The 13,680-nt window shown below is 28.6% G+C and overlaps 3 protein-coding genes across 4 annotated transcripts; 1 reads left to right on the forward strand and 2 right to left on the reverse strand.

Annotated features, from left to right (window-relative positions):
• Positions 1–1,098: 1,098 nt before the first annotated feature.
• Positions 1,099–1,800, forward strand: Bm9976 (Uncharacterized protein; the record flags this gene model as incomplete). The annotated part of the gene is made up of 2 exons (XM_001901865.2): positions 1,099–1,245; positions 1,711–1,800. 2 exons carry the CDS (start codon positions 1,099–1,101, stop codon positions 1,798–1,800), a joined length of 237 nt encoding a protein of 78 aa, XP_001901900.1.
• Positions 1,801–3,618: 1,818 nt separating this feature from the next.
• On the reverse strand, positions 3,619–6,300 carry Bm9975 (Uncharacterized protein; the record flags this gene model as incomplete). The annotated part of the gene is made up of 7 exons (XM_001901864.1): positions 3,619–3,808; positions 4,369–4,550; positions 4,717–4,812; positions 4,890–5,061; positions 5,402–5,508; positions 5,780–5,853; positions 6,204–6,300. The coding sequence occupies 7 exons, from the start codon at positions 6,298–6,300 to the stop codon at positions 3,619–3,621; spliced, it is 918 nt and encodes a 305-aa protein (XP_001901899.1).
• Positions 6,301–8,312: 2,012 nt separating this feature from the next.
• Positions 8,313–9,979, reverse strand: Bm2171 (Uncharacterized protein; the record flags this gene model as incomplete). 2 transcript variants are annotated; one of them, XM_001901863.1, is made up of 5 exons in its annotated part: positions 8,313–8,365; positions 8,498–8,564; positions 8,940–9,125; positions 9,472–9,600; positions 9,911–9,979. In XM_001901863.1, the coding sequence occupies 5 exons, from the start codon at positions 9,977–9,979 to the stop codon at positions 8,313–8,315; spliced, it is 504 nt and encodes a 167-aa protein (XP_001901898.1). The 2 variants fall into 2 exon arrangements, with proteins under 2 accessions (XP_001901898.1, XP_042937743.1); XM_043081809.1 differs by lacking the exon at positions 9,911–9,979 and having other exon boundaries at positions 9,472–9,561.
• Positions 9,980–13,680: the final 3,701 nt, after the last annotated feature.

A 13,680-nucleotide genomic window follows, 5' to 3' on the forward strand; every position in this document is an offset into this window, starting at 1 on the left:
ATATTGCTTGTCGCACGTGTTCAAGTGCTACTTTCCAGAAAGAATCATTGTGCTAAACTGTTTAGCCGTTTAGATCGTTTTATATATAATATTTATATGGGAAAAATTGTCTGCTAACCATTTATCTAATCACTTTAAGTCTTCTCACTTAATATCACAAAAGTCCGTGGTCCTAACCTCAAATTTCACTCAAATAAACGGAATTTGATACCAACAAGATCGTTAACTTTTTTGTTTGCGATTCATTTTAATCAAAAATTGTTCATCGATGAATTGTTGCAACCGAACTGCACAAATTAAAGGATATCTAAAGATATTATATAACACCGTTGTCCGTAAACATCATGAATTCCTCATGAGATATTATAGAAATTTCTAAAGATCAACTAAGTAAATAACAGCCGGAGTAATCGATAATAAATGACTTGTTAAATAAGAAATCATATTGTCATAATTCATGTCACTGTGGAATTTTAGTGGAATCAAGAAAAAATAAATTCACCACCTTTTTATTTTATTAATATAGCTATCTCCCATCAAGATAGCAAGTATAACAGTCGTTAAATACTTGATCAAACCTTAAATATTAATCATTCTATTAGATTAAATGATTGCAGTTGCTTCCATCAAAGGAAATATCGCTTTTTCTAAAAATATTTTCTAAAAATAAAATTATTTAGAAAGTAGCCATACTTATGTGGTTATTTCATGTAAATAGAAATTTATATCCATAAATATGTAAATATTAATTAAGAAAAAGAAATTAAAAAAAAGTGTTTGAAATATATTCGTTTACTCCAATATCTTTCAATTTCATTATCTCTTAATCAACTTTCCTCCTCACATAATTTCTTTTCTTCGCTTTTTTAACGCAACCGCATGTCTCTTTTTCAAATAAAAAAAAGACGTAATTGAAAACATCACTGCATTTTTGTCAATATCATATTGAAGTATGTCTTACGACTCCATTCATTCATTTCTTTTAGAACAGTAATAGTGGCATGTTATCATTATCGGAACTGTGCATCAAAACTTATCCTTAGAAAATCGTTTTAATTTCTAAACTTTTATAGATAATCACAAGCTTGAGTGAAGACTATGGTAGATGTATCTTATACATTGGTGCTATTATTAGCAACATTTATAAAATTTGCTCAAGGGCTACCAATTTTTCATGAAACGAACTATGAACCGTTTGCTAATTACTTGAATTCGCTTGATTTTGATCAGCCAAAATTATCAATGGTTGGTTTTTTTCTAAAAATTTTATTTTTGTTATGTGGATTATAAAATAAAATTCTGGATATTATATTACATTTTTATCAATTAACTTTGTGAAGTATACCTTCTGTTTCGATTTCCGTTATCAAATTTAATTTTAAAATATCTTCAATTTGTTTATCATTTATTTTGATTTTATTGACATTTTATAATAGCGGTAGTTAACGTATGCAGAAGGAATTCAGAGGTACAATACAAATAAGATTTTGATAAAATAACCCTTTATGAATCCTATTAGTCGCTAAAATTTGTTCTTAAAAATAGTCGGAAAGTTTTTTTGCTCGATATTTTCGAAATACCGACAGCTGCTATCATATTATAATTAGCAATAATAAACAAAACTTTCTTTTATCTGTGTTCACAAATTTTATTAGACGAAATACAAAAAATATTTTTAAATTTCCTTATTTATTTAAATTTCATTTTCAGTATGAACCATTACCACTACCTATCTTGGATGTGATGGTAAAAAAAAATATTGCAATAGGACGCGCTGATGGCTTCAGGCCTGGCAAGTGATTTGGAAGTCTTCAAGCGGTAAAACAAATTGTGAAAGCAAGCTGAAATGTTTGCATTCCAAAAAAGGTCAATAAATCAAATGTAATTTACTTTTTCACTGAAAATTATTAATAAACTCCATAAAATCTTCATGGAATTTCTGTCATTTGCGAAGAATCTACAAATAAAGCAGGAGAAAGAATCAGATCGGAATAGATTTCAACAACGACAACTATTTCTTTTGTCTCTTTTTATTCCGAAAGAAAATTGAAATGCTTTTCCCTGGATATTCTGGAATATTACATTAACTCTCAGCAATGGCTCCGACAAAATTTTGTTAGAATTATATTCTTCTCATCTTTTCTTCGGACTCGCTGTAAAGCAACTCTAATTTTCGTCATTCTTGAATGTTTCCACACTTTTTCTCGTGTTTTGAAAAAGAGTTAATCTGCAAAAAATTTATAAAATTCTTTTTTTGAATAGACCGGAAAAGTACTGAAACAAATTTTATGAGAATTCAGATATAACCAGTGATTCAGATATAAATACTGCACAAAAGAATTACAGAATTTATTCCATAAAATCTGAAAGCACTGGAGAATAAAATAATAGAAATCTTAAAATCAGGTATTTGTAGCAATGTGATAAGTTAAAGTAGAAATCAAATATATGGGTTAATAAATAAATTTAAAAGAGAAACATACTTGCGTAATTCGTTAAGAAATGAATAAATTTTAATTTTTTTCAACAGCTTTCAATACCAACATTCAAGTGCGTAATACTTACAAGTATACATGTCGTGAAAATAGTTGAACTGTGGAGAATAATTCATTTTAATTGATCAAAATTATAAATTTAGTTTATCTTGATTAATTGTTAATAATTTTTTCAGTGCTTTTTATTAGTAAATAAGCACTAACTCAACAACAGCCATTTGTTGAAAATTTATTAAAATAATGATCCCAAAACTCTCAGCAGAAAAGAGACTTTGTGAAATAGAAAAATAAGTATATCTATAACATTAGCAATGGTTAAAAGTCTGTAAATATAACAAAGTCAGGTTCCTAAAAGTTAAGTTTAAAAAAGAAAAATCTAACAAAGATTTAAAAGCAGGTTCCTGAAACTGCAGCACTTTTAATCGAACTTTTTTTACTTCCAAAATTTCATAACAATAACTTAGATTATTTAATTTCTTCATCATTTTAATTTTTCATATACCAATGAAGATATTTGTTGAGTTGTATTCATTTTCTTCTCAACTTTATCAATGAAAACACTTCAGTCGTATAATTGATAAGGGAAGACTTAAAATTGCATCGATAGTAATTTTGAATTTGAGTATTAATGCATAGCAAATTATATCATCCTGCTTATCAAACCATTAATACGGTTTTATCAAAATTTTTCGATCTATACCTTTCGAGATTTATTTGTTAGGAAAACTTTCTAATAAGTAAAAAAAAAGATTAATTATCTGTTTCTGACGTATGCGCCATAGGAAATTGAAGAAAGTAATATTGCGCATATATCAATATTTTCAAAAATTTTACTTATAATGAAAAGTAGGATAGTTTAGCAGTATTTGAGCTTATTGGAATTAGCTTAGCGCAATAGGCGTATTGTAGTTAGAAAAAAATCATATTTATTTGGCTTCGATTAAACGATTCGATTCAATGTTAAACGATTGAACTGTCTTTTGCAAACATTTTACTTGTTATTGTGAAACAAATACTCTTTTTCAGTGAACACTTGCTATCTGCAAGCAATTAACTAAAAATAATTTAAACACACGATTTTTTTTTCAGAACTGAAATGAACATGAACTGAAATTTAGATCGATTAAGATTGCGAGACACGAATTGGATTACTGGTGGAACGAAGTACATCAAATGAACACAGCAATTGATCATCCACAGTCATTATCGCTGCAGCATTGTCAAATTCACCGCAGTAATGCGGAGCGGAAAAGATAGTCACCAATTTACGATTTGCAAAAAATTCGTAGCCATCTTGAACCACCTGATGTGCTCTAAAGAATTTTTCTAAGTATCGAAAGAGCTAAATTATGCAAATTATTTTTTCACTCTCTTCGAATTAATTATGACAACTTACACTTTGAAATGAGTGATTTTCATTTGAAATGAATGGTTTTCATAATTTCTTCATTACCATCATTATTTAGTAAAAAGAATATTCAAAATGTCGAAATAAATTATACAGAAATTGGGATTCAGAAATCAAAACTTATGAAAATTGAAGTTAAAGTGCTGCGCATTAGTAATATATATTTCTACTCGAATTTTAGCCAATCGGAATTTTGCTAGCTTAATCATTTCGAATTATAGCTGAATGCCTTTTTTGGCACAATACTTTATATTACTGAATATGAGATCGTTAGTCAATTAGCTTATTTTAAAGCAGCTTAGTCTGCATTCTTTATCCAATTTTTACATCACAGACATGCATCATTTTTTCTAAATGATCGTTAATTTGAAATTATGTTTAATTTTGAACCATTTTCAAATGAGTGATAAATCCATGCTTTATGTATTCTCAACTTATGATTTATAAATTAAAATTGAATGAAACCTAGCGACGAGATCAATATTCATGTCCTGACAGAATGCATTCACTACGTCAGCCCCAAAAACGTAAGATACGCCACGTGTATTCTGCTGCCAGCCACGGACCCATTTATCAGGATCTGCCCAAAGCAAATCGATATGAATTGAAGGATTTGGTGGATCTATGGGCCTTTCAATGTGCAGTAACTGTAAAATGATCATGACTTCAAAAAGAAAAAAAAAATCTTTAAAAAGTTGTTTTCCAGGATCAGAAAAAAGCCTTAGAGTTGAATATTAATTATATTGGTCATATTTGCTAGACAAAAACATTTGGTAAATTTGAAGTGTCGTTAAATGATAACAGTTAATCAACCTGATCCCAGTTGTTCAGCTTTGGTGACAAACCACCATGCATGCAAAATATTTTCCCTGCTATCAAACCGCAAAATGGTAAACAATTGAAAACATCCTAAAATTACAAATTAATTTTAGATGAGCCACTAGCAGAGATTTTGCTAATAATTATTTACTGATTAATTAGAGCACCTGAAACATTTGCCATAAGCGTATGCTGTAACGTCGATTGCATTCATCATAAAATCCATAAGCGCGATTAATTGCAGCGCATTCATGATTTCCACGCAACAAGAAAAAATTTTCCGGATATTTAGTTTTATAGCAGAATTGCAAGCAGATCGTTTCTAAGCTTTGTTTACCCCTGCAATTTATTTCGTTTTTCTATTGATCTTAGTTGTTGTGCATTTAATTCTGATAAAAATCCAATGCTCACATATCATTTTGGATTTTGAAAATTTCTATTTTATGAGATGAAAAGATTAAGAAAATCTCAAAAGATTAAATAATTATTCAGGATAACACGAGGTAGGTAATATGATAGCTTAAAATTTTCCAGAAGAAGCTCAAATGATGTTCTTTCATTGATCTAATAGTCAGGACTTAATAGATGGCGCATTCTAAGCCGTCTTCATGTTTTGTTAACATATTCAGGTAAACTCATAATAAATGATGAATACATTAATTCAAGACATGATTGTCACCTGTCAACATAATCACCGAGAAAAATATAATTAGCATCAGGTGGAAAGCCACAACGATTGTACAGACGAAGTAAGTCAGCATATTGTCCGTGTAAATCTCCACATACCTCGAAAAATATTTGAATTATTCTACTGAAAAAAAAAATCTGAATCATACAAATTTTGTAAGAAAGAAATGAGATGAAAAAGTTGCAAAATAAAACAATAGCGTGCATTTATATGCAAATATTGTAAAAACAAATTTTTTATTGGCAAATTTATGAAACGGTACGTGGTAGTGAAATGAATGCTTGCTTTACTAGCCTACAACTTATATTATATTTAAGCCTTTATGATTATCAAAATAATCAGTTATAATTTGTCAAGAAGCAAAATTACTTTAACAGGTGGTTCGATTTCGATCAAAGGTGGTTGAGAAAGAAAGATTTGTCGGGCGGTACCAAGTAATGATACTAAAAGAAGTGCACCTTAGATTGATGTATTTTCATGTCCAAAAAAATAAGACAACCTTTAGATATATCAAATTTCCAGGATCAGAGTGGAACCAAGTAAGAAAAAAGTTATTAGCGAAGGAACAAGTTGTTTTAATTGTGTATAAGTTAAATACATTCATAAAATAATTATGTGCAGAGTTATTTAGGACGAGTAGCGATAACCTTTTATTGGCCAACATTATTGCTATTTTCAAACAAAGAATTTTTTCGAAATTCTATACTTAATTTTTTGGTAATTTTAATTTTTATCGTTAATTTCTGATTGTACTAATTTTTAAAATGATGGATTTTTGCAACTGAAAACAAACTAATTTCTTGTTCAGGAACGCATTTGGTAAGTGCGACACCACCGCTTAATCCAACTGACAGAAGGCGATCAATGAGATTGTCAACATCAAAACTCATTGCGTAATTATATCTGCTTACATAAATTAATATGACGGATAACAATAATTTTAAGCGTTTAATAATTATTCTTTTATAAATGATTAGTAAACATCATTATCATATTGCTTATCAAATCTAAAAATTTGAATTATAAAAATTTAGTATTACAGCACTGTGCATATTGTTAATTAAGAAATTTACATGCTGCATCTATGTTTGATATGCAAATTTGTACTGTCCTTTAAAACACACTTTCTCTTTGTTTCATTAAGGATTGCACAATAATAATGACTGAAAATCTTAAAAATAATTTTAAATTTATGAGTAACTGTTTTTTCAATAAATTTGAACACTATTAATTGCCAATGGTGTTTAATAATTCTTTGCGGATAATTTGTTTCATCTAAAATTTCATATACAATATCGATTTGACGTCACGAGCGTTTCATTTGAATTTTAAAGTAACAGAAATTACTGAAAAAATTTGGACAGAGATATCAAAAATATTTCAATGACTTCAGTGTCTTAACATTTTCATTTTTAATTTCAGGAATCAGATATCTTTATCAATTTTGTTATTAGCTGACATATTTTAAAACAAATTGCGATATTTTTCCCGGAACGGATCTGGAAAAATTTTAAGAGGAATCCAGCGAGGCCTAGAAAGAATTCAAGAATTACGGATGAGAGACATTTTATGGTAATCCCAAATAGCATTTAAGTTTACATAAATCATTCAACTGCCATGTAATTGTTTCTTTATTTTAGATTTTGCGCGAATTTCATTTCCAATAATATTCAAAAATATTATTGGAAAATGCAAAAACACATAAGGATCTTTAAAGATTTGCACAATTACTTCAGAATTTATGAAAAGGATCGGTATAAATTTGAAGTTATCTTAAGAAAGCACAATAGGTTAAAAATTTTGTTTAAAGCTGAAGAAAATTGCCAAATGCAAATCAAAACTTCGTTAATTGTAAAATACCGCGAATGTAAAATATGCAACGAATGAATTTACGTAACATATATATGCATATTGTACGAAAATCAATATGAAAATGGAAATCATACTGGTTCGGGAGAGATTTAACTTCTTTGCAAAATAATTCGAGTTGATAATATTCAGAGAAATGATCAGCATTTTGGAATACAGCTAATAGATAAGCTATTACACGGCATAATTATGAGATAATGAGAAAGTCTTCAGCTGATTGCTAATGTTTGAAACTTTGTGTTAATTAGCTATAGGTTCATTAATACAAGCGGTTTCTATTCATACACATTTTTACGGGAAAAATAAATGAAACTACAAGAAAAAAGTTTAATAATGGAATGCTCAATTTGTGCAAAGCTAAATTTGCAAATTGTAATGTATATTATGAAAATTAAACAGCCGTGAAGAGTTAAAATATCTGGTAAACCTGGTCTAATCACTTCTATATTCTAGTCTTAAGCTATATTTACAATTTTTCAAAGGACTACTTTTACAAATTTAGTTATTTTGCTTATTAAAAGTTATACCATGATGATGTTAGTGTGCGACACACGATCGGTCCTAAAGTGTAAGAAATACTGAAATACTTGTGGTACTTAGAGGAACTTTTCTTAAATGCGCGCTAATTTCGAACCATTAACTATCATAAGTAAATGCAAAAGTTCACTCAATGCAAATTTCAATTCTTAGAATTTTCATTCACAATGAATTTCCAATGCTATTCAAAAATTATATGTATGCATTCTAATTGGTAGACAACAGAACAGACTCCTCTTCTGCTTTTATCCATCAGTCAACTAGGTCTTCTTATATAGATTTATTTTAACTTTTGAAAAAATTATGGAAGAGATTTAATCCATGCTTCTTGTACAACCATGGAATAAAGTTGAAAAAAAAAAAAGTGTAGCAGAGTGAGGGCGAGATCAATAAATGACGATAATTTTATCGTTTGTCGTTATTTAGTCTCAGAAAAGATTTCTGGAAATGAAAGAATGAATGGTAGTAGAATATTGCCATCACTCTAATATCATTGTTATCGATCAGTCATCATTCTTACAAATTCCTCATAATCAATGTCACCATCTCCTGCAAAACAGCTATGCAACTGGGTTAAGGAAAAAGGTGCAATATTAATTGCTAGAAAAAATTTTTAAAATTAAGAAATGAAATTTTGAAAATTTACTATAAACTTATTGAAATTCCTGAAAAAAGTTTTACCATCTACATCTACTTCTCGAATCATTTCATCGACTTCATCTTCACTGAATTGCATACCCATATGAACCTGAAATTATTTCAAGAATATGCTTTCATGTTTTTTCTTAGTTTATAAATGAGATTATCGGAATTATTAGGACAACAAAGAGCAATTAATTCAGGTCAATCTTGTGATTTTGAATTGTGTAGTAAGATCAAATGAATGAAATTTTATGGTGCAAGCAATGAGGTCAAGATATATCGATCAATTATCCTAATAAATCAATGTGTTTCAAATAAAACGAATTCTTTTCAAATTTTAGATGGAAAAAATGTTTCTTTTATTGTTTTACAAATCATAGAAAGTAATCTAGAAATCCTGCAAATTTTACTTTTTATAATTATAAATAATTATACTACTAATTATCTTAAAATACATAATATAAAGATCTGCTCAACTTACCATAAAATACCGGAATTCTTGAGCAGTAATAACACCATTTCCGTCTTTATCAAAGACACGAAATGCTTCACGAATCATTTCAGAATCTGTTTCTTTCATCATTCTTTTCATCATTACACAGAATTCAGTAAATTCGATTTGTCCATTACCGTCAATGTCTACCTCATTGATCATTTCCATTATTTCCTATAACACAATTGGACAAGATGTTTAATTTGAACTATAAGACTATCTGCTGTTCATTTCTTGTAACACTCATCACCGTTCTTCTCAATTCATTTCTAATCTTCCTGTCAATTAGTATCTGAAAATTAAATCGGTTTGCATCAAGTAATGTGAGATCGAAATATGAAATGGCATTTCGAGCACTTCATTCTTAAAAATAGGTTGATTCTTAAAAGCAAATTAAATAGAATTTAATCTTATGCTAGGAAAAAATTAATGCATAACCAACAAGCAAAACAATTTAAGACCTAATTTTCTACATCTTTTTCGTGTTCATACGACTTCCATAAGCAAAGATTTCACATACTTGCTCGGTTGGATTTTGTCCTAATGATCGCATTGCAATACCCAATTCTTTGGTAGAAATCGTTCCATTGCCGTCCTTATCAAACATCATAAAAGCTTCGCGGAATTCATCAATTTCTTCAGTTGTTAGCTAGAATTTCTTTTTCTTTTTTCTTTTTGAATAAATTGCCACTTTTGAAGTAAAACTCTCTATTAACTCAAAATTTAAAATTTTTACTCTAAAAATTTACTCAAAATTTAATTTAAAAAGTGGACAACGTAAAAATTAAGATTTAAATCTTCGTTGCTATAAAAACAAGTAACCGAAATCAATAACTTATTTTAGAGCAATGAAAATTTAATAAGCCTTTTGAAGAATGCCATGAAGTGCTTCACTGTGATAAAAGATCAATTATGATGCTGGATAAGTATTTGGAAATGTAAGAGAAGCGGCATTGTACCTGCTTGATAATATCCTCATTGAATTGCATCAAGCTAGATGATTGTTGACGTGCTGCACTTAGCGCCATCTCTGAAAAAGTTCATTCAATTGAACAAACTTTACCTTTCTCTTTGCATTCCATAAAACATTCCCAAAAACGTTTTTTACAATACACAAATCACTCAATTCCGAATAATTTATTTGTTATGCATTATATTTCTTTTTGCATTATCATTCCAGCTATTTTCTGCAGGAAGAAATATATTATTTGGCCAGATTAGGCTAGAAAGCCCAGCTGGAATACATGTTTTCATAAGTTATCATTTTATAAATGCAAGAGAAATAATTCTCTTAGAAGAAAATCCCGTTCAGTGTTTGCGCTGTCGGTATAAGGAAGAATATGATATTTTCTTTACATATATCAAAGACATATGTAAAAAAAAAAAAAAAAAAAAAAAAACGATCACAAATGGGAGAGAATTAACTTTCAGAAGTAAGTGCTAGTTGCAAAAGTTCATTTTATATTCCATTTCATTCGGATTTATCATTTTTCTAGTATTGAAGTAATTCGGAGTTTATCGACTTCAGATGTTTATAGTGATATAGACTTTTCAAATTTAACTCATACTTGCAGAATTTTTATCATTTCAAATTTTTAACCAATCTGAATTATCACTGTTATTCTGAAACTTCATATTTTATATTTTTCTCTATTTTTAGGTTTTGAAAAAGATCAAATTTTACACAGAGATAAATAGAACAATGCATAATCGAAAGAAGTAAACCAAACAACTAATAATCATATCGATAAACACTACGTTTCATTATCATAAATATCGTGCAACAGCTAATTTGAGCTTTCAATCAAATTTTAATCCATAAGGCATAATTTTCTTCATCGGGCATTTAATTCTTAATTGCTTCTTGGTGAAATACTCACCATTTCGTTCTTACTAATTTACTGTCATAACATTTAAGTTTCTTACATTTGTTTCTAGCAAAAAAGCTAAAAATCGAAGAGACAGAAGAAAGTGAAAAAATGTTTTCGATGAAATGGTCGGAAGGTGAAACGAAGACAAATGCAATCTCATTTTCCTATTCATAAACAACTGTTTCCAGGCGTAGTGACGACTCGACAATGTTGCAAAACAGTGTTGCACTTAAGACAGCCAGCATGATAAAACGAGCATAACAATAGTGATAATAATGATAACTGATATTAATAACAGATGACGCACACATTCTTATCATAACGAGGAAAATTTGAAAGCAAAATCTTAGGTTATCCTAAATATTTATTGATCTATTATTGTTAATGCTGCAGTTATAATTTTTTTAAATTATAGTTATGATCGAATCAAATTAATACAAAATAAACAGGACAATTTTTGAAAAAGAAATTAAGCACCTCAATGGAAATGAGAAATTCAGTTATTTGCCTGATGACTCTAAGATTGATCCATTGAGAAATTTGGAAACATAGGAAAAATATTCAATAAAAAGTTGCAATAATGGGTTTGTGACAATAAACATGGCTAACACTTATCCCTTTTGGTTTTGAACTTTATCTTTTTGATATATTTGATTAAGCATATGAGGAAAGCTTTGTGATATCAAAAGGAAAGATGAAAATTTGTGTTAAGATTACTTAGCAGTAGTTACGACTAACTAACAATAAGTTGTCATTCTTGCTTTGAACGGTTGTTAGCATGGCTAATATAAGGAACACAAGGAATTGAAAGAAGAGATGGAAAAAATCCGAAGAAATTCCTTTGTCTGCTCCTTCGTCTCCCTCTTTCTCTCTCTCTCTCTCTCTAAATTTACTAAGAAGTGCTAATGTTTCTTCTAGTTTAAAATAACTTCACAGCGCTCTCTTCTTGATTTTTGAAGAGGGATACATCCCACCTTCAATTTCCAGTTGAGGATGTAACTAAAATTGAAAATCTTTACAAATTGAATAAATTTCATTTTAATTTTGCAAAATTCTACATTTCTTTTCAGATAGATACCAATTCACAACGATGCGTTAATTACCAATAATTAAATAGTTTTCTTTGTTTATGATCGTATGCTGAAAATGTATTAAAATAAAAGAAACATATAAATTAAAATTTAATCGTCAAGTTGCATTTCTTTCTTTCAAAAGTTCCCACGCAAAAAAGTGTTAAGAAAAAATTTCAAATAAATTAAACACTGAAATGACGATGAGAAATTTTGATAATTATTGTAAATCTTTCTAAAAGCCATGCCGCCTTTTTAAATATTAATCCAAATTTTAGAATGCTAATAAAGTATTTTTTTACTTCCTATAAAAAAAGAAAAGTCATGAGTGTGAATCTTTATTTACTTAAAACTTTTATTTGCTTTAAATTACTTATAATAATAAATATAAATTCAGGAAAAAGAAGATTTAGGAGAGATTTGAGGCGAGAAATTATTTTTTATTATCCATTTCTTATCCTTTCACATCACATCCATCGCTTTCTTTTACTTAAACAAATTTCATTTGCAAATGTTTTAAAACCATCCCCTTTCACAAATTTCCAGTGTAATTAATTCATAGCTCTTAAGAGGTAAGGACAATTTTGTCTTTTAAATCTTTGCCGATTTTTCAAAATTATGTAGATCGAAGGAAGATTTGTGATGACAATATGATGCTAATTGACAATGAAACACAAGGTAATCTATCGCTTAATTCCGGTGCTACTAGTTGGTACTGCAATAAGATAATTTGATTGATGTTTGCAAAATAATTCTTGAAGGTTTTTAGAAAATTAAAGGTGAAAATCACAAAGTATTGCAGAAAAAATCTTTTTTTCTTTTCAAAGAATGGTCGGATAATTGGGAAGTTCAGATTTTAAAACTTGTTTGAAGCATTTTGTTTTCCAGATTCTTTATCAAATTTTCTTTTTCAAATATGAATTCAGTAACTGCTAACTAATAATTTAAATAGTGGGTAATAGATTAAACATAAGTATTATTTTAAAGTGATCAAACTGATTAAATCAGATGACATAAAGCAACAGGAAGTCACAGTGAAGAAAAAGAAACACTGTATTTATTTGTTTTCAATTGAATCCTAAGTTTGTAGCAATTTTGTTTTACAGTATGAATAAGGAATAAGCCAAAGTTAAAATTTATCCAGAGGTATATTGGCAAAACAATGAATCAAAAAGTAAAAATAAGTTGACAGTATAATTACAGTGACAATACTGAAAACATTTATTTCATTATGTTTTATTTTTCTAAAAACTACAAAAGCTTTTGATCTCAAAGTTTATTGGAGCATAATTTATTGAATATTCAAGAAAATATTACTCGATGATATAATGATTGATTGAAAAGTGAAAGGATGAATAAGGGAATGAATAAGTGAAATGTTTTCGAAATATCTTTCTCAAAATATGGAAAAAGATGCAAAGTTATAATTCACATATTTTAGACAAAGTAAATTCAAAAAGTACGTGTAAAAGAAACGAGATCACGTTTAGTTCTGTTATCTTAATCGATAAGTATTATATATTGAATACAACCTTCAAGTGATAGCTCAATGATCCTAGGCCAAATATGATGATGTTATGATCTTAGGCTAAATAAGATTTTTATAGTCTTGGGTAAAATATGACTTTGAGATATGATTTTGGATATTATTTCCATAGAAAGTGTATTGTGCTTGGCTTCTTATAAATTATAGCTTTTAGAAATTACGCATCAGCAATAACGAAACATGATTTTCAGGTTGGAAAGGGTTTTGGAGAAATTAGATATCTTAACGTTCCAAAATAACAA

The sequence above is a fragment of the Brugia malayi genome (genome assembly GCF_000002995.4).
Source record: "Brugia malayi strain FR3 genome assembly, contig: Bm_v4_Chr4_scaffold_001, whole genome shotgun sequence".
NCBI classification, from domain to species: Eukaryota; Metazoa; Nematoda; class Chromadorea; order Rhabditida; family Onchocercidae; genus Brugia; species Brugia malayi.